This window comes from Phoca vitulina, unplaced genomic scaffold (genome assembly GCF_004348235.1).
Source record: "Phoca vitulina isolate PV1807 unplaced genomic scaffold, GSC_HSeal_1.0 scaffold3, whole genome shotgun sequence".
NCBI classification, from domain to species: Eukaryota; Metazoa; Chordata; class Mammalia; order Carnivora; family Phocidae; genus Phoca; species Phoca vitulina.
The window spans coordinates 9,607,170-9,619,220 of record NW_022589706.1 but is presented as its reverse complement, the minus strand read 5'-3'; the positions used below and the strand labels follow the sequence as shown (position 1 = coordinate 9,619,220).

Here is a 12,051-nt window from a genome sequence, read left to right as displayed (position 1 = left end):
GCAGCTTCGTTAGGATGACAGTGCAGCATGGCTAAGAATTACCCACTCTCCTCTGTTATCCATTGTTCGCTGATTGCTTTAGGTGTGCTCACCTTGCATCCTCAAGTACACTAGAAGTTTCTCAAAGACAGTATTTTTTTATATTCTTTTTAATATCCCACCACACGGACCACAGGGCTGAGACCATAGGAGGAGATGTTTAATAGGTACATGGAAGTTTACCCATAAATCACCTGCCTGTGTCTCTTTGTAATTCTTCCATGAAGTTGTTCCAGGGCTTATGATCATCTCTTTCTTCTCTAGTTACATGAGAACAACTTACTCATGATATTTTCCTAGACCATACGCATTGCCAACATTTTCTCCCATTGCCACACAGTGTATGAGACAATTTGTCCCAATATTTTGCTCAGAAAAAATATAATCATGTGTTTTAAATCATTATGAGAACAAGAAATTTTCAAGTTGTTAGCCCTCTTTTTCAACTTACAACTTTGAGTGCAATTACTCCAGGAATCTCCCACTAGACAACCATTTTTTTTTTATTTGTCAAGTAAAAAGAGAGAAAAGACAGTTTAAAAATATTTTCCCATTTCCTTTTCCCAAAAAAAAAAAAAATTGAAAGCAAAAATACGCTCAGTTGTGTTATGCAGCATTGATACTACACAAAATATTCTGACTGTTGGGACAAAGATATGGCAAGCCTTATGGAGAATATGATTTTATTTGAAATACATCACTGTATTTTATTTCTTCAATTGTGTACAAAACCCAGGCCAGGAGGGTGGCTCCAGGAGAAAATCCAGTAAAAAAAAAAAATCTATTGGCAGGGGAGGTAGGTGCTTGAGGGAAAAGTACAGCTCAAAGCTGCTTGATTTAGATTGGCAACAATCAGCAGGGGTTGCATAAATAATTACACTTTAAAAAAAATAGTGGCTGATCATTGGTAAGTGGACTTTGCTTTAAAACACAACTTTAAAAAGCATCTATTTTGCTGGCTTTCAGATGCATGGTCAAAGGAGGAGCTACGCTGTCTTTGGGAGTCCGTGGTTGCCATAGAAACATTTACAAGTTGATCTTTCTATCCTAGAGGTGCTTTGCATACAGGCCATCTAAGGTGAGGCAAATCCCCAAGAGACAGACTCTAGCAATGCCAATTAATTAGAACAGTGTGGAAGAATCCTAAGAATAGGAATGGGGGGGAGGGCAGAAAAATGGCTATTGCATTATGGAAAAGTTAGTGTCAGATATTTACAAAACATGTTGGCTAAAGACTCAGATTCTACTGTTTTCACTGCGTGGAATGATGGTTTGCCAATCTGGGGGTCCTACAGAACATTTTATTGGATGTTTGCCCTGAATAATAGATCTAATCTCTCTGAGCTTTAATTTCCTCACCCATAAAATGGGGATACTAATGCCAGTTCTGCATGTTATGAGGAGATTTAAAAGGGAAAATATATGTAAAATGCCTAGCATATTTGCCAGAGTATTGCAGGAGTTCAAAAGATTTTAGTTTCTTTCCATATCTCACTGGAATCCTGTAAGACTTAGCTTACTCCTAGAGGAAAGGATATATGGTCAGTCTCTATACTCCATTCTTTTTTGTAAATGTCCACTAAATACTCATAAAACTATTGAAATCATTTGATTTCTCTGTGGCCTACTCACCTACTCAGATGATTTAAATCCACATAAAGAGATAATGATAGTTGGGAAACAGGAGGCCCTACTTAATAAAATATTCTGTGTACAGAGGAACAACTTTCCAAATAATTTTATACAACCAACATATCAATCACTAAAATATAGGTTGAGTATAATTGAATCTCTTTGATGATTCAGAGGTTACTTAGTTTCTTTCAGGGCTGAGGTTCGGGAATATCCATTTCACAGAAGAGTTGAAGTGCCAATTAACTAGATTAGTTTGATGAGCAGGATGGGGGAGGTGACCTTATAAATAGCTTTGGAGAATTTGTGCTCCATAAATGGGTTGCTGTCTCCTCTATCAGGCAACATGCGAAACGTGGATAGGAAAACAAATCAAGCTAGTCTGAGTCCAGGATGAGCTCATTAGAGTGGGGATGAGGGAAACACAAAATAGACATTAGCAGAGGAATGTTTTAGGCACAATTGTAGCCAGAAGTACAGAGGGAAATGGAATCACAGAAAAGGGATTATCTTAACCTAGCTAACAGGCAGGATCAGAAAAGCCAGATTAATCTACCTCACGCACAGTTTGATAAACAAGATGACAACTCTGCTCAAAATTTTTCAGTGACTCCCCACAATCTAAGAATGAAGATGATACTCTTTAGCCTGTCATGGGAAGTCTATCCCTTCACAATCAAGATATCAGCAACTCTTTCAGCTTTCTCAACTCTTTTAAGGAATTCTCCATGAAGGCTTGCTAAGCACACCTGATATTCCTCTGAGGAAGCATAGGCTCCCCTACCATCCAGAATTTCTATGATACCAATTCCCACTGTTACTAAAGGCATAAATATGATGGTGCTTAGATGAGCCATAGTTGACCAGTGGGCAAGAACCAGTAGTGGGAACCAGTCAAGACTGTCAAGTGTCTCTGTCACTGCTCCAACCGACATATGGATCCTCAACTTTTAGGTGATGATTACGTTAAGCTGTGTATTTATGGATATGACACTGAGACTCCCCAGCTCATTTTCTTTCTCACAATAACTTGCTCCTCAATCAATCCTTGCTGATAATCAGGATTCCCATATGGATGTCCCTAGATTTTTTTTTTAAGATTTTATTTATTATTTATTTTAGAGAGAGAGAAAGAGCGTGAGCGGGGGGGGGGGGCAGAGGGAGAGGGAGAGAGAGGATCCCAAGCGGACTCCATGCAGAGCACAGAGCCTGATGCAGGGCTTGATCCCAGGACCCTGAGATCATGACCTGAGCTGAAACCAAGAGTTGGACGCTTAACCAACTGAGCCACCCAGGTGCCCCAGATGTCCCTAGATATTATTATGGCAGAGATAATGTTATGCATTTAAACACCATTTTCTCTTTCTGATCACAAGGGAAGTCTACATTTTCATCCCGTGGAGTTAGACTGGGGTGATATGAGTTCTGGCCAGTGGGGTGTGGCAGAGATGACATAAGCAGACCTGGCTATTTACACATCCCCTCATATCCTCCAATACTCTCTTCACCGCATGTGCAACTTTGGAGGCCACGTTCCAGATGGTGTAGCTGCCAGATGGAGGGGGGCTACCTAACTTACGCCAGACTTAGTATGAGTGAAAAACAAACACAGTGAAGCCACCATTATCAGCTAATGTTAAGTACACTGACTAGCACAGCAAGTAAATATATCCCCTAGCCTTTAAATTTTTCTGCTTTGGCTCTCTTCTGCTTACTGATATGCTGAATCTTCCCTGTTCTTCAAGAATTAGCTCAATTTTCACCAATTTACTAAGCCTTCTGGACTTTAGCATTCATTTTCCCATTGCCTTTAGTATATGTGTCATTCGTTTGACATATAGGATTGTTACATCTAAAAAGAAAGTGCGGGGCACCTGGGTGGCTCAGTCGGTTAAGTGTCCAACTCTTGATTACGGCTCAGGTCATGATCTCAAGGCCATGAGATCAAGCCCCACATCAGGCTCCAAGTTTAGCGGGGAGTCTGTTTGAGATTCTCTCTCTCCTTCTGCCCCTTCCACTCCCCCAACCATGCACACACTCTCTCTCTCTCTCTCTCAAATAAATAAATAAATAAATCTTTTAAAAAATAAAAATAATAAAAATAAAAAGAAAGTGAGACTTCCACCTTTCTGACCCAAATCTCAAGCTTTCAGAGCATGTTCCATGCCCAATCAGCTTCACAGGTGAAGAACACAGGCCTGCCGTTTGCACTCTGCCACATTTAGGACAGAAAAGACTGGTTTAGAAGGCAAGCTACAGGAATTTATCTGGCAACAGACTGGACTAAACAGGACAGGAATCTGATGGAGAGGAATCTGCTGCTCTTGGAGAGACGAAGTGAAAGAGCAGGAAAGAAGGACAGTATGCTTTCTGCAACTCAGTGGGGGAAGCCAAAGGGAAGTGTGAGGCTTGGCTCTGGCTTTAGAGTCATATCAACAGCACCCACTAAGGGAGATAGTCCCAATGAGGGTCAGGCTGTGACTGAAGGAATTGGCTGTTCCACTTCTCTTGGGGGAAAAAAAAAGTAAAGCAGAAGTGTTCTGTTCAATGCTCCTCTATGAGGAAAGGAAGTAGATGCACCATCCTCTATGGGCCAAGGACCAGATGTATAGATTGGGGAGGAGAGAATCCACCTCCAACACCAAGGAACTGACTCAGATGAGGCTTTCTCACCCCAACTTCCTCACTTTCCAAAATATAATGCTAGTAAGTGTAGACACGGTATGGGCAATAAAAGACAGATGAATCCAAGATGAGAAGGCGGCTTCAAGAGCGAGTTCATGGTGGATTTTTTTTAGACTGACTTTTAGATGTTTCGATCTGCATTGACTCACCAAGGGATGATAAGATAGCTGATATAAGGAAGCAAATAAATGTGAAAGAAAAGCTTTTATTTAGATTCCACTTTAACTTATCTTTTCTCTCTTGGACAAAATAAAAATTAGCATATAAGACCAAACAAGGAATTAAGCTTTTCAAATAGTACACTGAATACAGAAAAAATAAAATTCTTGGAAACACCACCATCCCCCTTGAAAGGTGACATGCCATTTTAGAGTAAGCTTGCTTTGTTTAAGCTAGATTTGCATCTTAGTAGAAGCTTACAAGCATGTAACCTGTGAGGGGATGGTTGCTATGACAACATTAATGAGCCTGTCCTATGACCAGAGATATTGTAAAAAGAGAATATGTTTGTGTTCCCACTTATTATTATATTGGTCTCTGCTTTCTGGACAGGAAGAGCTGAAAACTCATTCTAATAGAGGGAAATATTTATTAATGGTCTCGTCATGAGCCATTCAAACTTCGAATAAGTAAGAGGATAATTTTGCAACATTAAAAAAAAAAGAGTAAATGTCAGCTAAAAACCACTTAGATAAGAAGTGTGTTGCGTTTATAATGGGCTACTGCTATGAAACTGGAGGCTGTTTTCTAACAAATAATGTGTTGAATTTATCATTAGTCTAGTTTGGCCTGTATGCTTGTACAATCGTTCTTACTGAAGGATTTCAAAGCCTTTTTCATTTAATAATTAAATCAGTAACCCTTCCTATGCCTCTTTAATTAAACAGTAAGTATTCATCAAGCACTATGTATTTACCAATTATTATATTCCTGTACTATACTGGCTCTTTAAATATAACACAGCTTCTCAGCCTCAAAACAAAATTCAACAGGGATTATCCATATTTAAGTTGAGAAAAATGAGGCTCAGAGAAGTTGGATGGGTGTCTTGGGGCCACACAATCAGTAACTAGTGCTATGAACTGCATCTGGGTACAAAGGCAGTGGTTTCTGTCCTGTTACCCCTTCCCCACCAACACCACTCCCCACCCCCACCCCCACCCAGGTTCAGTAATGTGCTGAGTTCTCCAAAGATACATATTGTGAAAACGGCAAGAGCAAGTCCCTACACTCAAGGAGTTTTTGGTCCAGTCAGATAAGATTTGTAATTTATTTAGGAAAAAAATGTAATTGAATTATGAGTCTTGAGACCAGGATTCATGACCCAGATCTGACACTCGCTGGATATTCGTAGGCAAGACATATATTATTGTTGTGCTTTAGTTTCCAAAAACTACTATCTAATAAAATCTAAGTCACTAGTCAAACTAGAGCTCTCTGGAAATAGACTGGGCTAACACAAAAAGTAGTGAGTGCCCTGTCATAAAAAGAAATTTGACAGCTGAATGACCACGTAACAAATAATTCTCTGCTAAAAACTGGATTTAAACAAAGTAGAATGTGGATTTTTGTTTGTATCTTTAAATCAATTATTGAGAAATGTGTGTTAACATCCCAATTATAACTGGGAACTTCTCTTTTAGTTGTATTAATTTTTGCTTCACATATTTTAAGGTTATATTATGGATATATATACACAGATTTATGATACAGATATCATACTGCTGGATAGACTCCCTTTTCATTTTGAAATATTCTTTTGTATTTCTACTATTCTAAATATTCTCTAATAGTGCTTCTTACCTATAGTTTATTTTAATATTTTTATATTTAGATCAGCTTTTCCTTGCTGTTCTATTTTAATCATTTTATTTTCAATCTTTCTGTATCTACATAAATAAATGTATTTTTTAACCTTTCTTATAATTCCCTCTCTTTCTCTCTCTCTCCCCGTCCCCCCTCCCTCTCCCTCTCTTTCTCTCTCAACCCTACCCCCACCCCAGCTCTCTAGCTCTGAAACACTGTATTAGAAATAATTCTGCTCTCTTGAGGTTTTAATTTCCCTCACCAAGCAGCTCCTAAGGGGGAGACCAGTTACGTTTTGGGGCCAGGATCACTCATAAGTACCACAATATTGCGGAAAATTTCATTCTGCTTTTACTAGCTTTTGATCTTGCTTCATGGGCCATTCCCCTAGCATCCACATGGTCTCATAACTCAGTATATGTCCCAAGCCCCAGTTCATCACTCCTGCCCCGCACAGCCCTAGAAGCTTCATTAGCTTCTCCTTCCCCCACAGAGGCCCTACGTCTGGTCAGCCTGCTCCTCCTTACAACCAGAACTGGCAAATGCTCCAAGGGAAAAATGGGTCTTTTCACCTTGGAATAATTAAACCCTTCTGGAATTTTGGTTCACTTATTTCTCAATTTTTCCTCTAATCTCTGATGTCTTCGAAGGTTTTTTAATTAAAAATTTGGTAGGTTTTCTCCAGTTGTACTGGGGCTATTAAGCTGCCACTAGCACCCACATCCTCCAGAGGACTGGAAATATACACCCAGGCAAAACGAGCCCCATGTTAAAGTGTCCCACTTGAATCTATGGACGCTTAGGTCAGTGTCTCTCAAGGGTAGCTCTCTGACCACTTGGAATGCTTGTTAAAAATGGTGTTTCCTATGCCTCTCCCCACCCCTGTTACATCTGCATTTTCAAGAGGATAACATCTGTATTTTTCTGGAACTTCTCAGGTGATTCTCATGCTCTACGATACCCACAAGATTTCAGTTACAAACATAGCACTCGACTAACTGAACTCAGGGGACAGACTTTTTGTTTGGTCTCTATGTTCACAGTATTTTTCACAGTTCTAGATGCTCAAAAAATATTTCTAATGTCTGTTTAATTAACGATAGTTACACTTACTGCTGGATTACTATGTGCCAGGCACTTTTCTAAGCTCGTCATAGGAATTAACTTACTTGAGATTCTTAACAACCCTATGAGATAAATTCTACTATTATTCCCAATTTCTAGGTAAGAAAACTGAGGAGCAGAAAGAGTAAGTAACTTGCACAAAGCTCAGTTATTCAGTGTGAGGAGATGGACACGAATCTGGGATATCGAGTCACATTGGGCATCATCTGAACCACTTCAATAGATTGTCTCCTGGAATAAATAATGAATGAATCTAATTCTGTGGCTTCATCTAGCTTTACACTAGATATACTAGATATAAAAACTCTTCTCTCTACCTCTAATACTTACTTAACATTCTTACCATAACTTTATTTTTTAAAGATTTTATTTATTTATTTGAGAGAGAGAGAGAGAGCATGAACAGGGGGAGGAGCAGAAGGGAGAGGAACAAGCAGACTCCATGCTGAGCGCAGAGCCCGATGCGGAGCTTGATCCCACGATCCTGAGATCATGACCCAAGCAGAAGTCTAGAGTCAGATGACCAACTGACTGAGTCACCCAGGCACCCCACATTTTTACCGTAATTTTAAAATGATGACATTATAGAACCTGGATTAGTCAGGATTAGGCCTGACTGAATTAAAGTTAGTGATACTGTACAGCTTTCTTAAAAGCTACCGTTTAATTGATACATCAGATTAAACAATGATACTCCTCATTTCCTCCATAAATTGTGTGAGCCCTTGCCTGTGGCACCATCACTCTCATATACCCATACGCTAGTTGATAATGCTCCCAACATTTGAATGGCTTGCTTATCAGAGGTCATTTATAGTTGTCCCAATTTACAGTTGTATCTGTAACTGTATTCTTGTATTATGTATTGTCTTATGTATACATAATTTACTCAAATATTTATATAAATTGATAAAATATGGATACGAAAAAATACAAGTTAATAAAAAGTTTGTCACTGAAACAACTATAAAAGATTGGGAAGAAATGGGCAAAATCCAGAAGATTATGATTTCAAATTGCTTAGATCAGTATCTTTAGGTTCTTGGACCACTTGAAAAAAAATTAAATGGAAAATCTTAGATGATCCATGATTAGTGTCCCATCTGAAGGCACATGTAGTCAAAAAGGGCTTGGTTCTTTATCCAATGTTTAGTAAATAGATATAGTTTATGCATTATACAGTTAAGAAAAACGTGTTTAAAATATTAAGTTTATTTGTTTAAAAAATTCTGCTTTAAGCAAATTCAATTGCCTGCTCAACTGTCACCTTATCAGTAAGGATTTTTCCTGACTACCCCAAAAAAATGGGAACCCTGGCACTCCCTATTGCTTTTAGCCTTCTTTACTTTAGTCCCTAACCTTTATCAAGAACTCACACCACATACTCGCTTTTACTTGTTTTGTTTACAGTGTGTATTCCGTTGCAGGTAGAACAATGCTCCACCAAAAAGGTCCACGTCCTCATCCCTGGAACCTGTGATTACATAAAAAGGGGGACTTTGCAGATGTGATTAAGGTAAAACACCCTGAGATGGAGACAGTATCCTACAGTATCCGGAGGGGCCTAACTTAATCACATGAGTCCTTAAAAGAACGGAGGTAAAGCGTCAGAAAGAGATGTGCCAAGAAGATGGGAGAATGGTCAGAAAGCTGTAACCTTGCTGGCTTTGAAGACAGAAGTGGGCCATGAGCCAAGGAATGGCAACAGCCTCTAACAGATAAAAAAGACATGGAACTGGATTCTTCCCTAGAGCTACTAGAAAGTAATGTAGCCCTGCTGATATCTTGATTTTAGCCCAGTGATACCCATGTTAGACCTCTGACTTACAGCTGGTGAGCTAATAAACTTGCACTATTTTAAGCCACTAAGATTGTGGTAATTTGTTACAGCAACCACTGAAAATTCATACATGTCCCTTTGCAGAGCATGAGCTCAGTAAAGACCAGAACATTGTTACATTTTCTGTTTTACCACTATAACTTGTAACAATGTCTGGCACACAGGAAATATTTAATAAATATATGTTGAATGGATGAATAATGAATGAATATGCCAATAAACCAATAAGCCATCTCTTTCTTGTCATGATCTCATAGCACAAGAGGGATTCTACTACAGTAATAGTAATGGTGATACTATCTATTGAGTGCCTTTATTAGTCAGGCATTTCTGTATATTCATTTTCTCATTTACTCATCACAGTGAATGCTGGGTACACTCTCTCCATTTTCTACAGGAGCAATCTGGGACTCAAAAGGCACTAAGTAACTTGACCAGGTCTAATTAACTAAAAAAAGTCTTCCATTAGGACACTACTTATAAGAATAAGCAAATTTATTTTTTAAATTTATGGTCAGTAAAATAAAAGTTAATTAAAAGCCAATCAAACCCAACATATATAAATGGTGACCTTGAAATGTAAGGAGGGTTATTAATTTAATCAGTATGTAACAAAGGCCTCAGAGTTTGTGTACGTGTGTGTGAGAGAAATAACACTTTCAATACTCTGGTGATTTGAGTATCTGAAAGCACAGCAATTAGGCACCCTGCCTAATTGGATTCCCCATTAGAACTCCACATGTAAATTAATGGACCATACACGCCCCTCATCTAGAAGGTCAGCTTACAAACACCGTAAGCATAATCTTTCAGACTTCTTCACATACCAAATAGGTACGACAGGTTGAACTCCCCCTGCTCTCTGCTCTACCCGGGACAAAATGAGTAGCTCAGCCTTTTTTCACACTCCTGCGTTTGCTGAGGCTCAACAAGGAAAATCAGCCTGGCCTCAGAAGGTAGGGCCAACCCAGGTAGCTTCGGTGTTGAAAATAGTATTTAAAATTATACTGAAAAGGAATTTAGGGGCACCTGGGTGGCTCAGTCGGTTAAGCGCCTGCCTTCTGCTCAGCTCATGATCCCAGGATCTGGGATCAAGTCCCACACCTGACTCCTTGCTCAGCAGGGAGCCTGCTTCTCCCTCTCCCTCTGCCTGCCGCTCCCCCTGCTTGTGCTCTCTCTCTCTCTCTGACAAATAAATAAAAAATCTTATTAAAAAAAAAGAAAAGGAATTTATGCCAGAGTGAGGTAGACGGACAATCATTTTCTGTTCACCCATCTGACAATGCAGGTGTGACTGAAACAACAGATTTTCTAGGCACACTTGCACTGAGAGATCAGTTTAGCTATTAGCCAACTGTATGGCTTTTGGTAAATTCCTTAACTCCTCTGAGCCTCAGTTTTCTCATCTGTCAAATAGGCAGGCATTTCAATAGTTACTGCACTGGATAAAATGAATAAACAGGGAAAGAACATTGCCCTCAAGGTTCCACAGAGTTAAGCTACAGCTTTAAGAATTAAAGTAACTTTGAGCTCGCTCGCTCGCGCTACCCGCCCACCGCCCACCGTTCTTCCTCAGTTCTCTCATTAGTCTGCTGCCCTCTCCTCAGCCACGGCTGCCATCCAGAAGAAACTGGTGATTGTTGGTGATGGGGCCTGTGGCAAGACTTGTTTGCTCATCGTCTTTAGCAAGGACCAGTTCCCAGAGGTGTATGTACCCACAGTGTTTGAGAACTATGTGGCAGATATTGAAGTTGATGGAAAGCAGGTAGAGTTGGCTTTGTGGGATACAGCTGGGCAGGAAGATTATGATCGCTTGAGGCCTCTCTCCTATCCGGACACTGATGATATACTGATGTGTTTCTCCACTGACAGCCCTGATAGTTTAGAAAACATCCCAGAAAAATGGACCCCGGAAGTCAAGCACTTCTGTCCCAACATGCCCATCATCCTGGTCGGGAACAAGAAGGATCTTCGGAATGATGAGCACACAAGGCAGGAGCTAGCCAAGATGAAGCAGGAGCCGGTGAAACGGGAAGAAGGCAGAGATAGGCAAATAGGATTGGCGCTTTCGGTTACATGGAGTGTTCAGCAAAGACCAAAGATGGAGTGAGGGAGGTTTTTGAAATGGCCATGAGAGCTGCTCTGCAAGCCAGACGTGGGAAGAAAAAATCTGGGTGCCTTGTCTTATGAAACCCTGCTGCAAGCACAGCCCTCATGGGTTAATTTTGAAGTGCTGTTTATTAATCTTAGTGTATGATTACTGGCCTTTTTTTCATTTATCTATAATTTACCTAAGATTACAAATCAGAAGTCATCTTGCTACCAGTATTTAGAAGCCAACCGTGATTATTAATGATGTCCAACCCACCCGACCACCGGGGTCGTCCTGACACTGCTCTAACAGCCCTCCTCTGCACTCCCACCTGACACACCAGATGCTAATTCAAGGAATTTCTTAACTTCTTGCTTCTTTCTAGAAAGAGAAACAGTTGGTAACTTTTGTGAATTAGGCTGTAACTACTTTACAACTAACATGTCCTGCCTGCCATCTGTCAGCTGCAAGGCACTCTGGTGAGTCCCTACTTCAGAGCTTTACTCCTTAACAGATTTTATTGGCATAGCTCTGTGATGGGCACCCAGTGTTTTGAAAATGCTCATCCAGAAAGGCCCAAGTCCACGCAGCTGTGACAGTTACAGTTCTGTGGTTTCATGTTAGTTACCTCATAGTTACTGTGTAATTAGTGCCACTTAATGTATGTTACCAAAAAATAAATATATCTGCCCCAGACTAGATGTAGTATTTTTTGTATAATTGGTTTTCCTAATACTGATATTTGTCATCCCTGCAGAAAGTGTATTGGTTTTTTAAAAAAGAAAGTATATTTGAAAATAAAGTCAGATGGAAAATTCATTTTTAAAATTCC

General features: G+C 39.8%; 1 protein-coding gene across 1 annotated transcript in view; it reads left to right on the top strand.

The window, feature by feature from the left end:
• LOC116628816 (rho-related GTP-binding protein RhoD-like) overlaps positions 1-11,335 on the top strand; it is a 45,634-nt gene extending 34,299 nt beyond the window's left edge. The window contains exons 4-5 of the mRNA XM_032399147.1: positions 8,715-8,763; positions 10,735-11,335. Coding sequence (XP_032255038.1) covers positions 8,715-8,763; positions 10,735-11,237 — 552 coding nt within the window. The 3' untranslated portion in view covers positions 11,238-11,335. The remainder of the gene's footprint in view (positions 1-8,714; positions 8,764-10,734) is intronic.
• The last annotated feature ends 716 nt before the right edge of the window (positions 11,336-12,051 follow it).